This window comes from Takifugu flavidus, unplaced genomic scaffold (assembly GCF_003711565.1).
Source record: "Takifugu flavidus isolate HTHZ2018 unplaced genomic scaffold, ASM371156v2 ctg210, whole genome shotgun sequence".
Taxonomy (NCBI): domain Eukaryota; kingdom Metazoa; phylum Chordata; class Actinopteri; order Tetraodontiformes; family Tetraodontidae; genus Takifugu; species Takifugu flavidus.
The window spans coordinates 41,364-65,463 of NW_026621883.1; the positions used below are offsets into that span (position 1 = coordinate 41,364).

At 49.6% G+C, this 24,100-nt stretch overlaps 3 protein-coding genes across 7 annotated transcripts; 2 read left to right on the forward strand and 1 right to left on the reverse strand.

Moving 5' to 3' along the window:
* Positions 1-333: 333 nt before the first annotated feature.
* On the forward strand, positions 334-6,790 carry svopl (SVOP-like). 4 transcript variants are annotated; one of them, XM_057023374.1, is made up of 16 exons: positions 334-536; positions 1,305-1,390; positions 2,899-2,990; positions 3,071-3,169; positions 3,278-3,349; positions 3,432-3,556; positions 3,622-3,685; positions 3,791-3,916; positions 4,004-4,132; positions 4,322-4,395; positions 5,034-5,230; positions 5,406-5,517; positions 5,602-5,683; positions 5,757-5,846; positions 5,916-6,029; positions 6,103-6,790. In XM_057023374.1, exons 1-16 carry the CDS (start codon positions 463-465, stop codon positions 6,112-6,114), a joined length of 1,548 nt encoding a protein of 515 aa, XP_056879354.1. In that variant the 5' UTR covers positions 334-462; the 3' UTR covers positions 6,115-6,790. The 4 variants fall into 4 exon arrangements, with proteins under 4 accessions (XP_056879354.1, XP_056879355.1, XP_056879356.1 ...); XM_057023375.1 differs by having other exon boundaries at positions 388-532; XM_057023376.1 differs by having other exon boundaries at positions 446-574.
* A 274-nt stretch (positions 6,791-7,064) lies between these two features.
* Positions 7,065-18,964, forward strand: LOC130519786 (protein-methionine sulfoxide oxidase mical3b-like). Of its 2 annotated transcripts, XM_057023369.1 has the most exons (35): positions 7,065-7,262; positions 7,346-7,698; positions 7,869-8,076; positions 8,148-8,264; positions 8,563-8,595; positions 8,869-8,970; positions 9,057-9,212; positions 9,503-9,603; positions 9,672-9,929; positions 10,702-10,817; positions 10,903-11,029; positions 11,108-11,210; positions 11,284-11,431; positions 11,514-11,710; positions 11,795-11,877; positions 11,951-12,007; positions 12,083-12,235; positions 12,302-12,373; positions 12,470-12,547; positions 12,610-12,769; positions 12,879-12,973; positions 13,091-13,154; positions 13,288-13,435; positions 13,699-13,805; positions 13,909-14,304; positions 14,379-14,458; positions 16,860-16,928; positions 17,115-17,165; positions 17,240-17,476; positions 17,608-17,701; positions 17,905-17,949; positions 18,040-18,130; positions 18,207-18,280; positions 18,398-18,595; positions 18,685-18,964. In XM_057023369.1, exons 2-34 carry the CDS (start codon positions 7,435-7,437, stop codon positions 18,580-18,582), a joined length of 4,269 nt encoding a protein of 1,422 aa, XP_056879349.1. In that variant the 5' UTR covers positions 7,065-7,262; positions 7,346-7,434; the 3' UTR covers positions 18,583-18,595; positions 18,685-18,964. The 2 variants fall into 2 exon arrangements, with proteins under 2 accessions (XP_056879349.1, XP_056879350.1); XM_057023370.1 differs by lacking the exon at positions 8,563-8,595 and having other exon boundaries at positions 7,069-7,262; positions 18,398-18,964.
* A 775-nt stretch (positions 18,965-19,739) lies between these two features.
* lta4h (leukotriene A4 hydrolase) lies at positions 19,740-23,945 on the reverse strand. The gene is made up of 19 exons (XM_057023373.1): positions 23,757-23,945; positions 23,147-23,277; positions 22,952-23,072; positions 22,565-22,633; positions 22,252-22,356; positions 22,117-22,169; positions 21,976-22,048; positions 21,743-21,883; positions 21,640-21,663; positions 21,492-21,562; positions 21,302-21,413; positions 21,081-21,225; positions 20,895-20,998; positions 20,732-20,802; positions 20,601-20,655; positions 20,422-20,517; positions 20,277-20,359; positions 20,107-20,211; positions 19,740-20,021 (listed from the first exon to the last, which is right to left on the reverse strand). Exons 1-19 carry the CDS (start codon positions 23,901-23,903, stop codon positions 19,895-19,897), a joined length of 1,833 nt encoding a protein of 610 aa, XP_056879353.1. The 5' UTR covers positions 23,904-23,945; the 3' UTR covers positions 19,740-19,894.
* Positions 23,946-24,100: the final 155 nt, after the last annotated feature.

Below are 24,100 nucleotides of genomic sequence, written 5' to 3' on the forward strand. Positions count from 1 at the left end.
GAAATACGGAATAAATAGATTTAGTTAGCGACATTGGCTGTTAACGTGTTTTTGTTTGAAAAAGGTCCCTGAACTGATTTGTTGGGTAAATCCCCAGATCATGGAGTTCACCTAATTTTCTTTTGATTTAAATACATCCTGTTTTTCCGCTTAGTTGATGGTCTTTCTCACTTCCGCTTGTGACGTAAATAGACCGGATGCGACAGATTTTAACGAGATAAACCTAAAATAGCCCTAAAACAAGTTTAATATTTAACAAAACTTCCATATGAATCAGAATCACAGTGGTTGACAGATAAATGGCCCTGTGGGTTGATTAAAGGCCTGGATGAACGCGATCGAGGTGGGCGGGGCTTCACCGCGGCTAAAGGTGTGTTTGAGCTGGTTTTGTTTGTGGAGAGGATTTGAAAGAGGAGAAGTGGGGCCCTCCCATTGAATCAGCGTCATCCCCCACGGCACACAATGACCGCGACACTTCCTGATACACCTGGCCAGGTGAACATCAACAGGCAGAAGATCGACGCTCCTTCAGGTGTGTGAGTACTCATCTGCAAACGGATTTTTACTCGCGCAGGTAATTAATTCTATTAACCCGTAAAAGACCGAATTCCCTGTTTGGAAGATGCGAGTAGATGAGTCTCCAACAGTTCTGATCGGAAACGCGTTTGAAATAATGAAACTTCCTGAAAAAACAAGTTCGATAAACACGTCAACAGGCGCAAATCACGTGGTTTATAATAGCTTCGTGCGTGATTCGACCTTCATCCTGCGTGGATGTTCTCTGCTGCTCGAACTGCTCAGACCTTTGCCTAAAACCAGCAGAAGATTCAGGTGAAACTGGGAAGGACTCTCCTGGTGTTGGCTGGATCAGGCCGTCGCTAGGCTCAGGAGGGTCACAGGTCAAGTGGAGGGAATAATGTTGGACATGAAAGTATAGAGTTCATCATTAATCTCCACTTTGTTTGGAAGTCATCACACGTGCTCGATGCTGCTTTGACCTGTTCATTTATTTTCTGTTTGTGTGTGATTTGTGACCGAGCCATGAATGGATCAAATGGTCCCTCTACTGATCCAGAACCTGCTCAGCTCATCTGTGTGGCTCACTGAGCAGCTCTGACCTTCCCTCAGATCTAGAGCCATCGGTGATCTCTGGAGTGAGACATCTGCTGACTCCTCAGAACTCTCACAGCTTCAGATTTGATTTCTGTAGCGACCGTCATGGTCCGAATCATACCAGCAGAAGTAGAGTTTCTACTGACTGGAAACCAGTTTGTCATCCTTTTACTGTCCTGTTTGCCCCACAGAATGGGGGATCACATGAAGACCGAGCTGGTGAGCGCCATCCACCTGCAGGAAGTGGAGCTGCGGGAGAAACCTGCAGAGACAAAGAGTAAGTGGAAATGCCCCCATCACTGTCCTGTTCCTGTTAACGCCTGTCTGTCAGGAACCCAGAAGCACCGAAACACAGCCATTGGCACCATCATGGCCGCTGCCTCTCGGGTGCTGAGAAAGCGTTTTTTTAGGGCTGAAGAAGTGGTGAGGAACGAAACATCATTGAGATCTTGATCAGCAAGTTGGACAACAGACTCAGACATATAAACATTGTGATGACCTGGTCGGGCCGCTGTTTCCCTCAGCTGGAGTTTGGAGGTGTTCCTTTAACTGACAACCAGATCTTGAAGTGGGCCGGTACAGACCAGCACAGAGTACCGGCATCTCTCAGTTTTATTCAGAACGTTTGACAGCCTTCCAGGACTTCCCATGAACCCACTTGCTCCATTTCTCTCTGTGACTTGTGATACTCTCATGTTCAAACTACATCACCCAGAGTGCACTAGTGCATGCCGCCCACCTGTCCCTCCTGAGACTCCCTCATTAGGTCTCAGGAGTCCAGTGTGCCAGAATTGATTGATCTTCTGCTTGATGAGTCAGATGGTTCATGAACCTGGTCACAAATGTTGCCGTCAGTCCTCCTGAGCTCTGAAGTTGGACAGGACAGATGTTGTGGCTAATTTTAGTGAAGAGCAGCCAGCTAGCAGTAGTGCTTCTGCTAACACCGGTGGCTTCTGATTCACCTGTTGCCAGTGACGTCAACAATAAGCCCACATAAGCCCAAGGGCCAGACTGCTAGTTAAAGGACCAAATGAGACATTTCCATCCCATAATGGGGGCTTATATGGAAGAACTAAAGGCTTTGCTGTCATCTTCTTAACCGCTTTATCCCTTTTGGGTTCACGGGGAGGGTCCACACCTTTTGTGTGCTACCTTTGTAGCAAAGATAACTCCTTGCTACCCCAACACATCAGGAACCCCTACCCTAGCATCAGCTGACAACTTCTGTCTTTCCATCAAAGCATGAAAGGACACAGAAGTCACACATCAAAGCAGCAGAGCTAGAAAAGGTTCCAGAGTTAGTTAGTAAAGATGTGACCGTGCTTGATGGGAACATCTGGATGGGTTACTGGTCAGCTGCGCTTTACTCCTCCAGCTTTCTCCATGTCTGAATGCTCGGTGCCACTGGGTTCCCGTGGACACCAGCCTGGATGTTACCGAGGACTGTCCCCCTGGAGACACCTCCCCGTCAATATCACAGTGAACACACATCATTTGTGTGGAACGTACAATAAAGTCGTATCTGAATACACCACCTGTGTATAAATGCTGGTTCTGACCGACCCAGCACCACCTGATGAACCTCCCAGCAGCTAAACAGGTTAGCTGAGGGTCTGTTTTCCGTCTCAAGCACTGTTGACAACTATGAGCAGTGTCTGTCTGCGACTGAGGCTTCCTGTCAGAGTTCTCCTGTTTTAGACGACTGGGGCAACAGAACCCACTTGAGGGTGAATCTGGTGGGTTTTTTCCTCCTCAAATATTGATTGATATGTTGTTTATTTGCAGCTGATGAGACGTTCACTGTGGAGGAGGCCGTGGAAACGATCGGCTTTGGCCGGTTTCATGTTCTGCTCTTTTTCATCATGGGAGGAGCCAGTGTAAGAATCAATCAATCAATCAATCAATCAATCAGCTGATCAAAGCGGAGGAGTTGAGGATGCTGCTGGTGTGTCTCCAGATCGTGGAGGCCATGGAGATCATGCTGCTGGCCGTCATTTCTCCTGAGATCCGATGCGAGTGGCGCCTAGAGGACTGGCAGGTGGCGCTGGTCTCCACGGTGAGCTCACAGCCGTTTCCAACAGCCTGACATCACCTGGAACACCTGGAACACCTGTCCTGTTACTGCTGAGTGTGTCGGTCCTCAGAGGTCCCGTGTTGTGTTTAGATGGTGTTCCTGGGCTTCATGGTCTGCGGAGTTCTGGGGGGATACGTTGCTGACAGATACGGACGCTGGAAGGTCAAATACACGCTTTCTTTCCCTTTTCCTCCCGTCTGATTGCTGCTGCTCGTTCTCCAACGTTCTTCTTTTGCTGGTGCAGGTGGTGTTTGGAGGGTTTGTGTGGAGCTCCTACTTCTCTCTGCTCACATCCTTTGCTCCTTCTTATGGTTGGTTCATCTTCCTGCGCAGCATGGTGGGATGTGGAGTGGCAGGTGTGTCACAAGGGTGAGTACACGCACGCACGCACGCACGCACACACACACACACTCAAACGCCTCCTCTGGTTTCAGGTTCGTGTTGAAGACGGAGTTTATTCCTGCACAACATCGAGCTCTCCTGCTTCCTCTAGCTACAGTGAGTCAGTTCAAACACAGCATGTCCTGGTCTGGGCCTGGGTCCACATAGGGGTCAGGGTTCAGGTCAGCCAGGGCCCTCTAGCTTTTTCTCTCTGTGTGTTAGATCTTCTGGATGATTGGTTCCATGCTCATCATCATATTGGGGATGTTGCTGGTCCCCACCCTGGGGTGGAGGTGGATGATCCGGGTCTCAATTGCCCCCAGTCTCATCCTCATCTTCCTATTTAAGGTTTGTCTCCTCCCCTCATCTCTTTTCCAGCTCTTCTCCCTGGAGCTGACCCGTCCCTGTGTCCCTCTGCCTGTGTGTCCTCCCCAGTTTATCCCAGAATCGGCTCGTTATAACGTATCTGCAGGAAACCTTCCAGCTGCTGTGGAAACGCTGCAGAAAATAGCAGCCATGAACCGATCTTCTCTTCCTGCAGGGCATCTGGTAGAACCCATTCTGGTGAGTTCTTCCTGAAGTCCCTTATCCTTTCTGAGCTCCGGAAGCTTCATTGATTTTATCTTTTGCTTCATTGCTGTTGAAGGACGACAGTTTGATGTTCTGCTGTTGCTCAGACAAGAATGTTTGTCCTGGTGTGTGAAAGTAGAACTTGAAAAATGATTTCAATTTTCCATCTTCTGCTGTTTTCAGAGAGAAAGAGGCAACTGGAGGATTCTGCTGGGTTCTCAATTCAGGAGAACCTCAGTTCTGCTCTGGTATTCATGGTAAATCCTCACGTCCTGCTGCTTCATGCTCCGATTTCCTAATGTCTCGTTGTCTTTATGCAGGTGTTTATCAAACCAGCCTCCACAGGTTACTGAACACATCACAGGATCCAAAACAAACTACAAACATCTCATTTTGTTAGCTTCAAATAGATCAACTGGACTTCTGAGTGGCTTCTTATGCAAGAGGCTTCTTTATTGTTTGACTTGCTGATGGTTGACTGACTGCTGCTGTGGTTGGTGGGCGTTAGCATCACGACGGAGATGTGAACATCCAGGTTCTGAGGGATGCCAGGACACACAATGTGACAGTCAAACACTGCTGTGATCTCACTGTGAACCTTCTTCAATGGTGACACCAAAAGAAAAGAAGACTGAGATCTAGATCATTCGGGACCATCTCGTCTGAGTGAGGAGAAGCTTCTGTTTGGACAGATAAAGCTCAGACTGGTGCAGATGCACTGACAGTTCTTCTGGAACCATTCTAGAAAAATTTCTGTCTCCATGGTGTCATCTTCACATGAAATGAAGGCACCAATGTGGTGGGAAGAATCATCTCAGTCAGAGAAACCGAAAGGGAAAGCAGTAGAACGTCACGATGGGGAGGGGTTTAATAATTGGTGATGTTCTCTTTGCAGGTTTGTGGCCTCGTTCTTATATTATGGTTCTGTGCTGAGCAGCTCAGAACTTCTAGAGAAGAACCTGTTATGTGTGACGGATGCAGACCGAGAACATGGAGTCAAACACCACCTGGAGGGGAAACTGTGTTACTGCATCTCGTTTGCGAGGAGCGACTATGAGACTCTACTGATCAGCAGCTTCGGGGAGGTGGCCCGTAAGTTCCTGAGCAGACCTCTGATGTTCATGTCTTCATCCAGACCTCCTCAGGCTCTGAAGGTGGTGCTGTGCTGCCACCTGTGAAGAGTCAGAAAAACATGCAGCATCTGCACAAATGTGATCTGAGGTGTCATGTGACATTGGTCATAAACTACAGACTTGTTTCCTCCCAGTGGTCCCATTAAACATCGGCCTGCTAAATGTCTTTGGACGTAAGGTGACCTTGGCCTTGCTGCAGCTGCTGGCTGCTGTTTTCTTCATGTTGCTCAACATCTGCTCCACCATGTAAGAACCTGTAAGACAGCATCATGTTCTTGAGGTTCTCCAGGTAGAAACCATGAAAGAGCAATGTGTGTGTGTTCTCTGCAGGTTAGGGTTCACGGTTCTCCTGTTCCTGCTCCGTTCGCTGGTGTCCATGAACTTTAATGTGGTCTATATTTATACAGCGGAGGTACGTCCAGGCTGCAGGTTAGATGATGAGTTCCTGAGCTCCAGATCTCAGGCGGATTCTCTCTGGTCCTCAGGTGTATCCCACCGTGGCGCGATCTCTGGGGATGGGCTTCTGCACGTCTTTTAGTCGGATCGGGGGAATGATCGCCCCGTTTATTGCACAGGTGAGTTCCTTGTCCTGGCTGTTGCGTCCAGGCGTTCTCCGCCCTCACATTCCTTCATGTGTACTTCAGGTGCTGATGTCTCGGTCAGTCATTCAGGCGCTCACTCCCTTTGCTGTGGCAAGTCTCATCTGTGCTTTTGGAACATTCCTGTTGCCGATAGAAACTAAAGGACGAGCACTGCTGGTGAGAAACCTTCTCACGCGGCTCCTGAGAACTCTCTCGGTTGTACTTTAAGATTTATTTCATTTCATTTCAGCAAAACTCCTGATGGCAGAAGCTGAGAGCTGCTTCTTTCACCAGGTGGATCCGACATCTAGAGCTGATCCCACCTCTGTCATCCTGTTGGAAAGTCTTGCTGTTAGATACTAAGTCGATCAGGTCCATCCATTCAACCATCTTCTCCACCCTATCTGGAGGCTCTCCCACTTGTCTCTTCTTCTGAACTTGCAGCGTGGCCGACTGCATCTTAAGAGCTTCAGTCGTAGACACCTCTGAAAACTCGCAGCAGAGCAGGACCGCAGCTGCTGCCTGCAGGGACCAGCTCAGGGGATCAGACATTTCATCATCAGCTGCTTGTCCTGGCGTGCACGTTGCTCCACAGGCCAACCGTCACTCTCGCACCTTTGGGCTGAAGCAGAACAATCAACTTCCCTGAGTGGAATTGTTCCAGATTGTTTTTCCAATCTGCTCACACCTGTGAATCACCTGTGTCACCTCAGTCATTGGTGGAGACAAGTCACCCCTCAACTGTGTCTTTAGTTCTAAGGTGCACAGCTGCATGTTGCTTTTATCCTGATGTTGCTCACGTGACTCTAATCTACTGCGGCAGTGACCGTGTTTCACCACTGGGGGGAGCCATCTTTTCTGATAGAGATGAAGCTTCTCAAACATCATTCCAACATGTAACATTTACCAGAAATTGAATTAAAGATGTTTTTAAATGGTTGAAAGTGTCACTTAAGTTCCAGTTGAGTCAGAAACGTAAAAGCTGATGGTCAGATGGTGGCGCTGCTCTGTCTGACAATGGAGACGAATCGGTCTCAGGTTAATCCTGTTAGCTCAGACACTAATTACAGAGCACACGCCCCCACCTGACGTGTGTGTGTGTGTGTGTGTGTGTGTGTGTGTGTGTGTGTGTGTGTGTGTGTGTGTGAGTGTGAGTGTGTGAGAGAGAGATTAAAGTGGATTTGGCTGTTGGAAGACTAAGGAGCTCTGAGACGTGAGTAAAGGCTGCCTAATTTCACACATTACAAATGTTATTTCCTCTTGGTTGAACGTGTCGGCGATCTGTTGAATGTGGACAGGACAGATGTCTTCATGAGGACTATTGAAGAGCTCTCATCTGTCAGCAGTTCTTGACTGCGACTCCAGCTCCGTGACATCATTCTGACATCAGGGATCGTCTGACAGGAAAAAGTAATCAGATTACTGCCAACATTCAGGTTGGTTTCCAGAATCTTCTACTCCGACAAATGTTCTCAGCTCTTGTTCTCCTCCAGATGTGTCTGTCTGGGAGGGAAGGGGCACCCATCCACACCATCAATAAGTGACATCCTTGTCATGGTGCCCTACGTCCTCCAGGGTTGCCATGGGAGACGGGTTTCTCCAGCACCGACCAGCTGCTGAGCTTTTTGATGAGTTTATCTCATCGTCGACCTGCAGGACAGCACTGTGGTCCTTCAGCCAGCTGTGTGAACATCTGCAGCTGGACCGGCACACGGCTGAGTGGCCGCTGTACCGATCAATCAAATGCTGTCTGAAGTACTGGAGGGCCGACGCTCTCTGGGCTAAACTGGAGCGCCGTGCTGCCCATCAGGAGTACCAGCAGGGCGGAGCCTGCAGAAACACCACCGTACGTGTCCTCACAACACTGTCACAAGACAACCGTCCATTGTGATGCTGGGCTGTTTGTGCACCTTCTCCAGATTCCTTGTTAGAACTGTGAAGGGTGTCCGCTGCAGGAGCAGAACTTTGGGAGAACGACGGATACTGACGGGAGGTTCTCTGTCTCTGATTGGTTAGTGTGTGATCATAGGGGCGGGGCCATGTGGTCTCAGGACAGCAGTTGAGTTGGGCTTCATGGGAGCTCGGGTGGTTGTGTTGGAGAAGAGAGACTCATTTTCCCGTAACAACGTGCTTCACCTGTGGCCTTTCACCATTCATGATCTGCGGGGCCTTGGGGCCAAAAAGTTCTATGGGAAGTTCTGCGCCGGCTCCATAGACCACATCAGTAAGTGAGTCTGTGTGATCCACATCCCAGGATCTGCTCGCAAAGGCTGGTGTGTCTTCATCTGTGTGCAGGCATTCGGCAGCTGCAGCTGGTCCTGCTGAAAGTGGCCCTGCTGCTGGGGGTGGAGGTCCACGTTCATGTGGAGTTTAAGAACCTGCTGGAGCCACCAGAGGATCAGCAGAACCTCCGTAAGAACACATTCTATTCTGCACAGCAAATGTTTGAAACCCACTGCCCTTTAGCAAGGCTCCAGCCGTAGAACCAGAGGTGTTCTCAGGAGGTAGCCCGTTAGTGAAGATCTTGGAGAGCCTGTGGACTCAGGCCTGCAGGCTGTGGGTGGTCTTCGTCAGCCTTTGTCTGGGGGGTGTGAGAGAGAGAGCAGATCTGTCTGGCTCAGCAAACATCTTGTCATCACATGGTCCTCAGCTCTTCCTTTCCTTCATACGGTTGTTGTTTATACATTTCAATCTGAACTTCCTGTCCTAGACCTTTTCTGCTGCTGGATTAACCATCATAAAGGTATCTCCTGACCAGACATGGTGATCATGATCCTTCTCCTCCTCCAGATTTTTCTTTACTTATCTCCGCCATTCCTCATCCTCATCTATCAAGCAACACCAACATCTCTTAGAATTTCATGTTTTTTCTTCTCATCATCTCCAGCTAAGCTAACACCTGACTCCAGTTAGCTTCATTAACCATGAAATTCCATGTGATTCATAAATGTTCTGCTGCCGTCCTTGTGTCGTATGTGCTCGTATCTGTAAGTGTTTGGCTTGTTTACCTGTGCAGAGGTGGGCTGGAGGTTAGAGGTCAATCCCAAGTCTCATCCCATCAATCATCTGGAGTTTGATGTCATCGTAGGAGCAGATGGACGCAGGAACACGCTGCCAGGTAGGTCTGAGCCCTCTGCTCAGGACTCTATGCTGACTTTAGGTCGTTTAAGTCTTTCATGTTGGCTGAAATGTTTGTGAGAGAAGGTTTCAGAAGAAAGGAGTTCCGAGGGAAGTTGGCCATTGCCATCACAGCCAACTTTAAAAATAGGAACACCACAGCAGAGGCCAAAGTGGAGGAGATCAGTGGCGTGGCCTTCATCTTCAACCAGAGGTTCTTCCAGGAGCTGCGGCAGGAGACGGGTATGAAAATGTCCTTCCTGCAGAGCCAGGACCAGTTCTGAGGACCAGTCTTTGGTGCTGTGAGGTGTATAAGGTGTAGGACAGACTTGTTTTGCTCCTTTTGTCTACACAAAGCAGAGCTAAAAGAGCAAAACTGTCAGCTAGTCAGGACACTAAATAATTGAGGCCTGACAGGAAGGGTCCACCTACAGGACAGATTAGGGCGACGGTCTCTGGACTGGTGAGAGAAGCTGTCTGTTCAAGAGTCTTGTTTTCTTCTCAACGTAGAATGTTTGTCCTTCATTCTTCAGGAATCGACTTGGAAAACATTGTGTACTACAAAGATGATACTCACTACTTTGTAATGACAGCAAAGAAGCAGAACCTTCTGGACAAAGGTGTCATCGCTCAGGTGAGTCACACCTGAACACAACGGGTCCATGGGAGACCAGGGTCAGACCGGTACTTCTGCTGTTCCAGGACTTTACAGACACCGAGCTGCTCCTCTCTCGGAAGAATGTGAACCAGAGCGCGCTGCAGGCGTACGCCCGGCAGGCTGCAGACTTCTCCACCAATCAGCAGTTACCGTCTCTGGACTTCGCCATAAACCACTACGGTCAACCAGATGTGGCCATGTTTGATTTCACCTGCATGTATGCCTCTGAAAACGCAGCCACAGTTCGCCAACGCCATGGACACCAGCTGCTGGTCACACTGGTGGGAGACAGTCTGCTGGAGGTGAGGAGGGGGCGAGGAGGGGGTGAGGGGGCGTGGTCTGCTGAGGGGGCGGGATCAGGCAGACAGACGGACAGAGACGGATATGTGAAATAAAGTAGCCTGTCTGTCTGCCTGTCTGCCTGTCTGTCTGCCTGTCTGTCTCTGTCTGTCTGTCTGCCTGTCTGCTGTCTGTCTGTCTGTCCTGTCTGTCTGTCTGTCTGTCTCTGTCTGTCTGTCTGTCTCTGCCTGCCTGCCTGTCTGTCTGTCTGTCTGTCTGTCTGTCTGTCTGTCTGTCTGTCTGTCCTGCCTGCCTGTCTGCTGTCTGTCTGTCTGTCTGCCTGCCTGCCTGCCTGCCTGCTGCCTGTCTGTCTGTCTGTCTGTCTGTCTGTCTGTCTGTCTCTGTCTGTCTGTCTGCCTGTCTCTGCCTGCCTGTCTCTGCCTGTCTGTCTCTGACTGACTGTCTGTCTGTCTCTGCCTGCCTGCCTGCCTGCCTGCCTGCCTCTGTCTGTCTGTCTGCCTGTCTGCCTGTCTGTCTGCCTGTCTGTCTGTGTCTGTCTGTCTGCCTGCCTGCCTGCCTGCCTGTCTGCCTGTCTGTCTGTCTGTCTGTCTGTCTGTCTGTCTGTCTGTCTGTCTGTCTGTCTGACTGACTGACTGACTGACTGACTGACTGTCTGTCTGTCTGTCTGCCTGCCTGCCTGCCTGCCTGCCTGCCTCTGTCTGTCTGTCTGTCCTGCCTGCCTGTCTGCCTGCCTGTCTGTCTGCCTGTCTGTCTGCCTGCCTGTCTGTCTGTCAGCCTTTCTGGCCAATGGGAACAGGAATCGCTCGAGGCTTCCTGGCCGCTCTGGACTCAGCCTGGATGGTGCGGAGGTGGTCTGAGGGCAGAGCTCCTCTGGACATCCTGGCAGAACGGTGGATCCACTACAGCCAGTTGTTGAGCACATGAACACACACGTCTTGCGTCAGCTCTCTCACTGTCCCCCTGTGTGTCTGTCAGGGAGAGTCTTTACCGTCTCCTCCCTCAGACGACTCCAGAGAACCTCCAGAAGAACTTTGGTCTGTTCACTGTTGATCCAACAACACGATACGTTAATGTTAACCAGCTGTATGTCACACCTGCACAGGTAACATGAGTGTGTGTGTGTGTGCGCGCATGTGTGCGAGGGAGACAGAAAGACTATTTGTCTATTTGTTTTAACCAGGTGAGACACCTGGTGGACACAGGACAGGATGCAGGTCTGCACTGCAGTGATGACATCATCCGCCTGCCATCGTCCCGATTCTTCACTCCAGATTCTTCTCATGGTTCTCTAGAAACGTTTGAAATGATGTTTCCTGTCCAGTGTCGGTCCTGTGACTGGTTTGCTCTGTCCTACAGACAGGTTCTCCCAGTCCAATCAGCTGCTGCGATGGTGCCAGGAGCAGACCTGTGGTTACCATGGTGTCACTGTCAGCGACCTCACCACTTCCTGGAAGAGTGGTCTGGCTCTGTGTGCACTCATTCATCGATACCGTCCCCATCTCATGTAAACACTGCAAATCTTCATGGACGTCTGTCCTCCATTAATGTCTCCTGGCATTTATGTTGTCCTGCCTGTCTGTCCTCAGGGACTTTGACTCTCTGGATCCGATGTCTGTGGAAGACAACACTCGACTGGCTTTTGATGTTGCTGAACAGGAGTTTGGAATTCCTCCTCTGATCTCAGTAGAGGAGATGTCTTCTGCAGGAGAACCAGACTCTTTGTCCATGGTGATGTACCTGAGTCAGTTCTACCAGCTGTTTAAAGACACACCCCCTCCTGCCGGTGAGAAACCTTCACCGTGACCTATGTGACCTGTATTCGGAGCAAGAGACGAGTGTTTTTGTTGAGGCCCTGCTGGTCTTTCAGATTGTTGGAGTTCAGACCTGAGATCCGCTCTCATCACACCGGCCGTCCTCCTGAGCAGACTGGGTCACAGCCCTTCCAGAAAGGTCAAAGATCCCGCTCTCTTCCTGCTCTACTCTTTCTCTCCTTTTGTGTTTTAACATGTTAAAATCAATCCAGGACCTGAGAGACACTGGAGGGAAATGGAGGACGACCAGCACAGGTGCTGCACAACAGGTCAGTGGAACGCTGGTGGCAGACGAACACCAACCGTCTTCAGTTGTTACCTAATGTGCTGTTTGTCCTCTGCAGTCATGTGACCTGACCTGTGACACGGTCAGCCAAGCGTGTGATGCAGCGTCCAGGTGCTCCAGAGTCCGTCTGATGGCCAATCGGCTGCAGGCCCAGTTGGACGAGAGCTCGGGTTCCTGCAGGAGTTCTTCAGCTTCTGGAACGTGTCAGCGGGTAAGTACAGAACACCGTCTGAGCCAAAATTCAATCAATCGAGTGACTACACGTGTCCACAAGCAGAGGGACGTCCCCACAGCCCCACATTCTGGAGACCCTCCTTCACCTCCAAGTCTTACGTCATCATGGCATCCGGTAAAGTGATGGGTTTTTACCAGTCTGCTCCCCTAAAACCAGTAAGATCCACAACACATGCACTGATCCGTTCTGTTGTATCCATGGAAACCGAAGAAACGAACTCTACAACAGCAGCAGATGAGCTTTCGCTTCAAGGAGAAGATCAAGTCCAAGAGGAGCAGTGAGGAGCAGGTACAGCAGCGATGCATTTGGGGTCCCCCCTTCTGGCTCTCTCTCAGTCCCTGTCCCCCCAGTCCTCAGGTGTCAGTCAGGTGTGTTCCGTCTGTCAGAAGAGACTTTATGTGATGGAGCGTCTGAGTGCAGAAGGTTTCTTCTTCCATCGCGGCTGTTTCCAGTGTTGCCAGTGCAGACGCACCCTCAGACTGGGAAACTACTCCTTTAACCAGTCCAATCGTGAGTCCTTCATCATTCTCCTCTTCATCATCACCACCTTCATCATCAGGAGACCTGCAGACCAGCAGGGTGGCAGTTAACCTTCTGAAGTGTTGCCTGGTTGTTTTAGGGAGGTTCTACTGCTCTCAGCACTGTGACTCAGCTCCTCCTGTGAGACGGAGAACAACCGTGTCTGATGATGCGTCTTCACGGGGAACATCAAGGGTCACAACTTTCTCCTGCCTTTCATGACTGCCCTTTTTTATCTTGGGCTCATTTTCAACAGTTTCTAGCTTCCTACAGGCTGATTCCACTGTTTGGTCTTGGTCTTTGTCGTCGCAGGCGTCCCTGCCTTCGTTCTCCTCGGTGGACTCTCTGGTTACGGATGAACGCCGCCGTTCATCAGGTGAGCCGAAATTTCAGTCTTCACACCTGTTCACACTGAACGTGCCTCTCAAACTGGAATCAATGTGGGCTTTAGTGTGTGTGTGTGTGTGTGCGCTTCTGTGTGTGTGCATGGTTGTATGGTGTGTGTGCAGCCGTTTCCATGGTGACGGCAACACCAGAGCGAATTGAACTAGAAAATGATGGGCGGAGCTCTGTCACGGAGGAGACGGAGCTGCTGCTGCGGGAGGTGTCCGAAGAGACGCTGAACCGGTTTAACCTGGACCTGGACCAGCGGTGTCGGTCAGTCTGTCAGACAGAATCTGATCCCGGCTCAGATCAGTTAACAGATCAAAGCACAACTGCTTTATTAATGGTTGATGGCAGTATAATGATAAATTTGATCTGAAACAATGTTAGAATCAAAGACTCCAAACAATAATGTCTTTGATCTGTGATTCCTTCATTGAACATGTCAAAAAAGAACAAAACTACTAAAAATTAGAGCTTTTTAAATGGATTTCAGGAGGAGACACATGTGAATAATCTTCCATAAATCTGTACAGTTCAGAGTCAGAAGAGGAGGAGGAGGAGGAAGAGGAGGGCAGCTACATTCACAGCGTGGATGAGGAGCAAGTCAAGGCTGGCGGTCCAGAGGTGGAGTCAAGCGACGGTAATTCTGCCATCTAAATTCATCCGAAATGAACCAGTGGGTCAGATCGTTCATCTCTAAACTTTCCCTCATCACATCTCTCCTTCCCTTTCTTCTCAAAAAGAAAAACTTCTCCCCACTTCACCCAGCATTTCCTCAGCGGCAGGAAGTGACGTCACACACTGTGACACACCTGTGCAGCCTGACTCCACCTCTACTGCCTCCTTTGTCACTGCCTGTGAAGGAGCTCCACCCACAGGTCCTGCCTCTCCTGTTGCTATGGCAACAGATGCTCAGAAAGCAGCTGTCCTACAGGATGAAGGGATGGTGTCAGGATCACTGGTGTCAAGGAAACGGAGAAAGGTGGGCGTCCCCAGCCTCACCGCTCCTCTTGTGCCTCCGTTCCTGAGGGAAGAGGAAAAGGGCGGCAACAAAAATCAGCAGGTGGCGTTTCCTGGAAACCGTAAAGAGAAGAAGAAATGTGCTGATGGAATGGTGGCCAATCAGAGGAGAGCTGCAGGTGATGATGTCAGAAAAAAACATCAGTCTGGTGACAAGGATGAGGTCATGATTCTACTTCCTGTGTGTCTGCAGGTGTATCAGGAAGTGAGAAAGAGGAGTCTGTGCTGGACTCGCCCACATTGCTGTGGAGACGTTCACCAGCAGCCAGAAAGGTAAGCGCCCCACAAAGGTCGCGGTGTGACCCAGAGTGGGAACACCGGAAAAATAGGCTTATGTTGTGCAAACTCCACCTCTGACAGAAGAAAAACCACCGGGGCCTGATGTCAAAGGTCACACTTGAGCTGTCAGTCGCTGCGCCCGGACCCACACATAACGTTGCTTCATAAACACGAACCCGGTTGCAGCCGAAAGCAGCCAGCTTTTATTTATTTCATTATTTTAACCCATCAAAAAAATAACACATTCAACGTTTGTTTGTTCATTAACGTATTATTTCCCCCTATAAACGATTCTAGATCAATAAATAATATTAAATTAAACTCCAGTGACATTTTGGCACCATGACCTAATGGTATAGTCTCCAGTCTTCCAAAAGTCAACTGGCTTTTGATTGAAAAATGGCTCTTAATCTTCTGAGATCCTGTCCTCTGGTGTGGAACAGACATTTCCTCAGCTCTATTTTAGCTTCATCATCAAGATGTCGTCAAGTTGTGAGAGAAACAACATCAACAATGGTTGATTTTGGTTTTTATTTCCACCTTTTGTGGCCCTCTATCAAGTACTGGTCCTGAAATAATGTCCAATTATATTTGCTGGAGAAGCTGGCGACACTTCTGCAGGCTTTCAGGACCCGGCTGGATCACCAGCTTCTGCCACAGTGGTGGCAGCAGAGATGGAGCCACCTGAGGACCAAGCCCCCGGTGCAGCTGCTCAGTGGTACTGAGAAGACTGAGGGTTGCTGTATCCTAGGAGACGGTGGTTACGCCTGTATGTCCAGGCCTGTAGCGTTGACACCATACAGAGATGGTGGGCCACCAGCTGGTCCTTCTCCACCCAGCCGATCAAACCTTGGACGTCACGTCACTCCCTGAAGAGCTCAGGGTTAGGGTTAGAGTCGGCAGCATGTTATTATCACTCCAACAACTTGTGACAACTCTAGTGCAGGATGGTTAAAATGGTATGAAAGAGCAACAAGCTAACAAGTCCAATAATCGCATCGATTCTGATGTCTTTAAGGATAAACATGTTACACAGGAAGCAGCAGTGCGTCACAGATACGTCACAGGAAGCACCAGTATGTGACAGGAAGCACCAGTACGTCACAGATACGTCACAGGAAGCACCAGTATGTGACAGGAAACACCAGTACGTCACAGATACGTCACAGGAAGCACCAATATGTGACAGGAAGCACCAGTACGTCACAGATACGTCACAGGAAGCACCAGTATGTGACAGGAAGCAGCAGTACGTCACAGATACGTCACAGGAAGCAGCAGTACATCACAGGAAGCACCGGTATGTGACAGGAAGCAGCAGTACGTCACAGATACGTCACAGGAAGCACCAGTGCGTCACAGATACGTCACAGGAAGCACCAGTACCTCACAGGAAGCACCAGTATGTGACAGGAAGCACCAGTATGTGACAGGAAGCACCAGTATGTGACAGGAAGCACCAGTACGTCACAGATACATCACAGGAAGCACCAATACCTCACAGGAAGCACCAGTATGTGACAGGAAGCACCAGTATGTGACAGGAAGCAGCAGTACGTCACAGATGCGTCACAGGAAGCAGCAGTATGTGACAGGAAGCACCAGTACGTCACAGATACTCACAGGAAGCAGCAGTGCGTCACAGATATGTGACAGGAAGCACCAGTGCGTCACAGATACGTCACAGGAAGCAGCAGTACATCACAGGAAGCACCAGTGCGTCACAGATATGTGACAGGAAGCACCAGTACGTCACAGATACGTCACAGGAAGCACCAGTATGTGACAGGAAGCACAGTACGTCACAGATACGTCACAGGAAGCAGCAGTGCGTCACAGATATGTGACAGGAAGCACCAGTACGTCACAGATACGTCACAGGAAGCACCAGTACCTCACAGGAAGCACCAATATGTGACAGGAAGCACCAGTACCTCACAGGAAGCACCATATGTGACAGGAAGCACCAGTATGTGACAGGAAGCAGCAGTACGTCACTAAAGTGAAAGAAGTGCTTCACTTCTAGAAATTAATAAATGAAACACATTTGACAATACTTACATTTGTGTGACATCTCTGCGGTTCACCAGCCATTAACAAGTAGCCACGTGATGCTGCAAAGGCTGATGGGCTATGTTAGCAGGTCAGGGCGCATCGGTTGTACACTACTTCTCACAGTGCATTGTGGGTACAGGGGGGTTCAGGCACAGCCATGGCCACCAGGAAGTGTGGAAGAGCAGCCAAACGTCTGAGCATGTGAGCTAAAAACAGAGGAGCTCCCAGGTAGACATGGTGGTCCACTGAAGCCAATACCATTCTGGGGAAGTGGTGATGAATCGGACTCAGAAAGTTTGACAACGACGTTCCTTTTAAAAATGTTCTTCTCCTGTTTCAGCTGCATTTGGATCTGCGTGACCTTGTGTCTGAAGTAGAGAACATCAGAATCGGAGAGGAGAAGCAGGAGGTACGACCAAGGACCAGTGTTCTTTGGTTCCGTTGTGTTGTCTCTATTCGTTGTAAATGTTTGGTGGAAGGTCGGGTTATTGAGGTTAGGGCAGAGCCTCTGCGGCCAGACCTCGACCCCCCCAACCTTGTTTGACTTGCTGATGTTTCCATGTATTTCATGTGTTTCTCTGTTTGTGTGTCTCAGCCCACATATGTTCCTCACGCTCTGGCCTTCAAACAAGCCTACGTTGCTAAGGTAGTGATCTGTTCTCATCACCAGGGTCCTGGCCTACAGGACTGCAGCAGTCTGATGTTCTGCTGTTGTTACAGAAACACTCTCAGACTAGCAGAGTCCAGATTCTGGACTCTGATGGACAATCCTCATGTCCAACAGAAGTGGTGGGACTCCTGGTCCAGGCCAAAGAGCCTTCCAGTTTGAGCGTGAAGGAGAACATGTTCCAGTTTGGCCAAGAGAAGAAGGATGACGTGAACCTAACCCAGAACATTCAGAGAACCACAGGAAGAAGGACCAAACAAAAGCAGCTGAAGAGGCTCCACAGAGCTCAGGTGATTAAACCAGAACCTGTTTAGCTTCTTTAGTCAGGAGCCAATGACTCCTATTTGGGATCACCATGAACCAGTGTCAGACATCTGCTCTGGACCTGAGGCCAGACTGATGTTCTGGTCTGTGGTTTCAGATGGTCCAGAGGAAACAGCAGCAGGTGGAAGAGAAACAAAAACAGCTGGAGGAGAGAGGAGTAATGGTGGAGAAGATCCTGAGAGGAGAACCTGGTTGCAGCACACACACACATGCGCACACACACACACACACACACACACACACACACACACACACACACACACGCTTTATTATTTATCTAAAGGCTTAATCAGGTATCTTGGTCACCTGTAGTGCAGCAGTTCAGGTGTTGGTTTCACCTGATCAGTTGCTGTAGCATGTTGGCAGAGATCCTGAGTTCAGATCTGTGTTTCAGATGATCCAGAAGACTGGAACCATGAGATCATGGTCCATCTGAGAGGTTGTATTTCTGCTGAGCTCTTGATTCTGTAGAATCCCTTTTTTGTTGTACCAGCTGGCGTTTCTGAACAACCTGGGCTGCTCTGTGCAGGACTGGATAATCCAGCTTTGATGCAGTACTGGTTCCAGTTGGTCCAAAAGAAAAACGTTCTGGTCCACTATGAGTTCAAGCTGATGATATTGTGAGTACTGGAGCAGGAGGTGCAACTGCTGCAGGTCTGCGAGGACCAGTGTCACTCAGGTTCTGCTGTCTTTCAGTGCCCGGGAACTGGAGCTCGAAGACCAGCAGAGTCACCTGCAGCAGGAGCTCAGAGATCGGATGACCGTAGATGGTAACTTGATTCAAGAGAACTTTTGAGGAGACATGAATGTAAGACTATGTCCTGTTGGTCCAGACACTGACCCAGTGTTTCTGCTCCACCTTCTCTTTGTTCTGATGAGCTCTGCAGACCGCCTCAAGGATGAGGAGCACCTGCTGGAGGAGCGCATGATCCTGGAAGAGATGTTGGAGGTGGTGGAGAAGAGAGATGCTCTGGCGTCTCTGCTGGAAGATCAGAGACTGCAGGACTCCCAGGCAGACCAGGAGCACGAGGAGGCCCTGATGACAGAAGATCTGGCTTTCTGCTGGTCTTAAACCAGGATCCTGGGTGGGCTTCGGTCAACTCACATGAAATATTCCCGCTGCTCTTCTCAAACCACAGTATTGGTTTCATGTGCAATGCCGTTATCTATCCAGGAGGAGGAGCCAAGTCCTTCTGGGATAATTGTCATCAGGACTCTCACTCTCGTGAAGACCACGTCTTTGATCCATTTGATCAAGTTTGCCCTTCATCTGCAGCTCTCTCCTGATCAACAACTGATTGATGACCCGGTCAGTGTGATTACGTTGTCTGTTCATGCTACAGTGTTAGCAGACACCAGGGGTTAGCCACTGATCTATAAGGTTTCACACTGTTGATGTAGGTTCTCCAATAAAAGCCTCCACTGGAGCTTCTGGCGGGCGCATGGCTTCCACAGTTCACCTTTAAGGATTTATTAAACACCAAAACGAAGGACTCCACTGATGAGGGCAATAAAAGAACGCATGAACCAAAACATGTTGTGAACAGTCAGGAAATGCGCAAGCTCCTCTCAACCCTGCGTTCCATCATCTTGCTGTGTGGAACCTACAGTTAAGATAAATTATGTTTTTTTCTCCACCAGAACCTCAGACACGTTAAGGCTAATTTCTTTAGAAGTTGATTGGCATGCTAAAATGCTACGCTAACACTCAAGCTATGGAACAAACTTGTAAATGTTCCGGTTGATATTGACAGGTTCTTCAGAACTGCTGATGTCTTCGTTATCAGGGAGGTGGGGTTAACCTAAAATATCGAGGACACTTGAAAACACTATCCCTAACCCTAAGAGAACCGAAAGGCTGGAACAGACAGGTGTAGCACCTGCAGCAGGTGACAGGGAAAGAACAGGAAGTCAACATGGATGACGAAGAATGAAAGGAAATCATCTAGAATCAACAAAAAGGACGAGAAAGCTCCTGAAAAGATCTGAACTGGTGCGTCTTCTCTGCGCTACATGTTTCAGCACTGATGCTACGTAGCTTAGCAACAGCCTCATTACTGGAATCGGAACGCTGAATGTGTGAGGAAAACTGCAGTTGGACGCCTTCTTCCTCTTCTTCACTGCTGCAATTCTTCCTGTTGGTTCACAATTGATCAATAAGTGGTGACACAGGAAGCCGCCGACCTGATGAAAGAACATTCTGACAGCAATGAGCTGAAGAGAACGGAGTAGTTGATCCTTGTTTTTATTCTGCACACAAACAGGAAGTGAGTCTTTGGGACGCCTCTTCAGTTTCCTGCTGTTTCTGTGGTCTTTGATGCTTTTCTGAGCAGGTCTGTGGACCTTTGAACACCTTCTCGGCCCTCATGGCGATGTTCCTGTGGTTACAGGCCAGTGGTGACCTTCAGGTCTTTGGCCACCAGCGCTGAGGTCACGGGATGCATCGCTGCTCTGTGCGCCACAAACCTGGAAACAGCTTCTTCACGGTACTTTTCAAAGTTGAACACTTCTCTGAAAATGTAAAGAGTCAGAAGGTTTACAATGAAAGGTCATCGAGGCGAGAAGTGAAATGTGCTGAGAATTCTGGGAAAATAACCTGAAGAGCGGCCGTGTGAACTTCATCCTGCCCTGTTCTGTCGCCATCTTCAGCGCCATCGGAACCGCTTCCTCCCACTTGGACCGAACACACAACCTCAGCCACCTGCAAAGAGGACATCCAATCACAAGGAGGCTTCCAGGAAGAGAAGTTTTTATTTACTCGTGTACCTGCAGCGGATCTCTGAGTTCATACAGGCGTTGAGGTCATAGAGTTCCTGCATCTTCTTCACGTGAGACAGAGGAAGAGGATCCTGAAGAAACAAGTCCAAGTGTTAGTCAGGTGAACAAAAGTGGACACCGAGGTGTCCTTTACCTCCTGGAGGAGCAGAGACAGGAACTCGATGAGCTGGTGGGAGGACAGTGTCTTCACGTCAGACTCCGTGAAGGTGTTCAGGTCCTGGTCTTTGGCCTGAGCGGGGAGCAGATGATAGTGGTCTAACTCTGATCACCAGTGAAGACAAAACATTTGACTTCCAGACGTGTCCACCTTACCGTGGTCCAGCGGTGGGCCAGAGCGATGCAGGTGTCGGCCATGCTGGTGTCGTACCTGCAACATCAGCAAACCAATCAGAGCACCGTGGTAACGTAACGTGACCTGATCAAACTGCTGGAGAGCCACTCACTGAGGTCTGACTGGAGGCATTCCAGGGGTGAACATCCACAGGTTCCAGTCCACCTTGTTCAGGATGTCTACCTGGGAGGTAACTCAAGAGTTACATGAGAACCTGCTGCACAACATGAAGATCTCCATCAAGTATCACTCAACAAAGCCAGCTGGTTCCTCACCTTGTCCTTGAAGTAGGTGAACAGGTATGTCTTCCAGTCTTCAGTCGTGACACTGCTGTATGCAAACAGTTGGATGTAGGCCTTCACAAAGCCCATGAACACCTCTAATGAGCAGAAACCAAACATCAGACCAGTGGAGAGGTTACAGCTCTAAATCTGAAAGACTCTGCTGCGTCCAGGTTTTACCTGGACCTCCCATCAGCTCCTCCAGGTGGTACAGCAGAGCGAAGCCTTTCTCATAAGGCACAGAGGAGAAGGCCTCATCGGGGTCAACGTCCTGCAGACTGGGCACCAGGTTGGTCAAAGGGTTGTTGACCCCAAAAGTGTTCACCTAAGAAATATGATAAAGAGCAGTCAGGAACCCCAAAAGAAGAACCAAACTGTTGACCTGGAACTGAAGCTCTCACAGAGTCCTGCAGGTCCTTCCAGCCTCCCATGGCTTTAAACTGTCTGAACTGTTCCCCCTCCATACACCTGCCAATCATCCTCTCCAGGTAGACGGTGTGACCTTCATTCAACCTGGGCACAGGAAGTGGCTCTAGTCAGTTCACCACTCTGGATTTGTCAGACCTCTTCAACAGAAAAACTCTGCTTTACCAGAAGTGTTCCCAGGTCTTATTGGTGACCAAGTTCCCCGTCCAGCTGTGAGAGATCTCATGAGCGATCACCTGAGCACAAACACCAGCTTCCTGTCATCCATAAACACAATCCAGCACATTTCAAATCTGGACGGTCTTTGACTCACGTTGGACAGAGATTTATCTCCAGCCTGGAAGAGAACCAAAGCAACAGTGGTCATGTGATGTTGTCGTACGTGTGTGTCAGTGTGTGTGTGTGTGTATACGTACCAACAGAGTTGGCGTAGCAAAGGTCAGGCAGGGGTTCTCCATGCCTCCATAGGGAAATGATGGAGGAAGAACCAGGATGTCGTACTGACCCCAAACGTATGGTCCAACCAAGTCCTCGGCCGTCTTCAACATGGTCTCGGTCTACAGGAGCATCACAGAAACGTTCTTCAGTGTTCATCTGATGACAGATGGACTGTTGTCGCTCACACTGAGCAGATGCTTCCTGAAATCACCTCTGAGAATTCAAATGCTGCTTTATCCACCAACTCTTTCTCAGACCAGACCCTGGATCTGGGTCCAATCTCCCTGTCAGCCAGAGCAAAAGCACTGTTAACCTGCTGCAGATGACTCAACAACACCTTCCAAGATTCTACCTGCTCTCCAGAGCTCCAACCACGATGGCAATCAGGTAAGAAGGCATTGGAACCTAGGGTCAAAGGTGAAACATCACTGTTTGTCAGCAGTAAGAACATCAATGATCCAGACGACCCAAAGAGCAGAAGACTGACCGGCTGTCTGAATCTGTAGACGACGCGGTTGTTGTCTTGAGCGTCCACTTCCTGTCCGTCACCAACTGCACTCATCACAGCCACCAGTTCCTTTGGCACAGACACCTGACAGACAAACCACAGGGAAACAACGTAAACACACCTGACAAACGGGTCAGTTCAGGAGAAGCGTCTCATTCTACAGCTCATGTAAAGAGGTCAAACTCTCACATTAGGGGGGGTGATAAGACCAGTAGAGTAATCAAATACACCTACAGGTCCTGAGTCTGTGTGTGTGTTTGTGTGTGTGAGAGACCCAGAGGCAGACAGTCACCTGAGCGTAGTAAGTGTGTTTGACGGATGGACTGTCCTGACAGGGAACCATACTCCTGCAGTGATGAGCCTGGAAGACAAATCGGAGGGCTGAAAAACTCCAGCTTTGGTCATCAGCCAATCACATTCAGCCTTTCAGTCAGAACCAATTAGCACACTAATTTTGACAGTGAAAACATCACAGAGGGCCAAATGAGGACCTCTGAGCGATGAATCAATCTGCCTGTCGGTTACTGAAGAAACTCAGGATGAAACAGGAAGACAGAAGAGAGAAAAACATTTCACATTTTGGAGAACAAAGTTTTGCAGAAGAAACCCAAATGTTGCAAAAGCACGAGATGAGGAAACAAAATCATGTGACTTGAGATAAGGGAACCGCTCGACACACCTGACACTGGCTGAACAGGTACGGCTGCTTCTTCCCAGCCGTCTGCTCTGGGGTCAGCCACTGCAGGGCCGTCGCCGACGGAGACGTCTCGTAGGTCACCTCCACGATCACATGCTGCCCCCTGACAGGTTCACAACAGAAGCCCGTTAGCTGGTTGTGGTTGTGAAAAGCATCGTTGAGTGAAGAACAGGTCACCTGGACAGGTCAAAGGGCAGAGTGACATCCAGCGGCGTGCCCTTAAAGCTGTGTTTAGGGCCCATCGTAAACTGCGCCGCTTGTCCATGTGCACTCACAGAGATAATCTTGAGATCTTTGGTGTCCAAAGTCTAAATCAGATAATAGTAAGATTCAATTATGATGTACAGAGTTAGCAGAATTCAATCCACCTGTCATTTCCAACAACACCTGAGAACAGCTCTGATCTCAGGAACCCAGACATGTCCTGAAGTAACCGTCTATTCCAGCCCTGGTGACTGTACCTGCTCGAAACGCCTTTACACACCTCACCTGTAACACCACCTGACCTTTAGCACCACCTGACCTTTAACGCTGGATGAAGTACACACAAAGTGAAAGCAAGATGTGTATCATTGCAAAGTGAGCCGAGTGAGGTGATCAATTATATTCAAGCAGCGTGTTTTATCTTTCATGGCCTTCTAGAGCTAAAGTGTGTCACGTGTCCTAACCTCACGGATCAAAACATATAGATCTGTCGCGTTCCCCATGTCCACTTCACGGACCGCGGACACAGTGGGACATTAGAAACTCGTGAGCTTTGTGTGGCGTTAGAGCCGCGGACGGTTACCAGCGCGGAGAAGCGGTCCTGCAGAGCCTCCACGGTCAGCGCCACCCGGCCCCGGATCACGCGGCTGTCGAAGTCCACGTGCAGCGTCAAGTTAAGGTGTTTGGTGACACACCTGTTGAACGAGGAGAAAGAGCACGGGTCAGCCATCCTGCTCGCTCCGCTGGCACGCGACAAGTGAGCGGCACACCGGCCAAGTAACGGAAACGCCTCTCTGGCACGTCCGTCACAGCCCTTTCAGCGTAAAGCTCCGCCAATGACAGCATTTTATTTTGAACTGTTCTTTCTTTCATTTCAAGCAGCAACAGAATGTGTGATTGTAGCGCCGGAACCGGTGGCCCAGACTG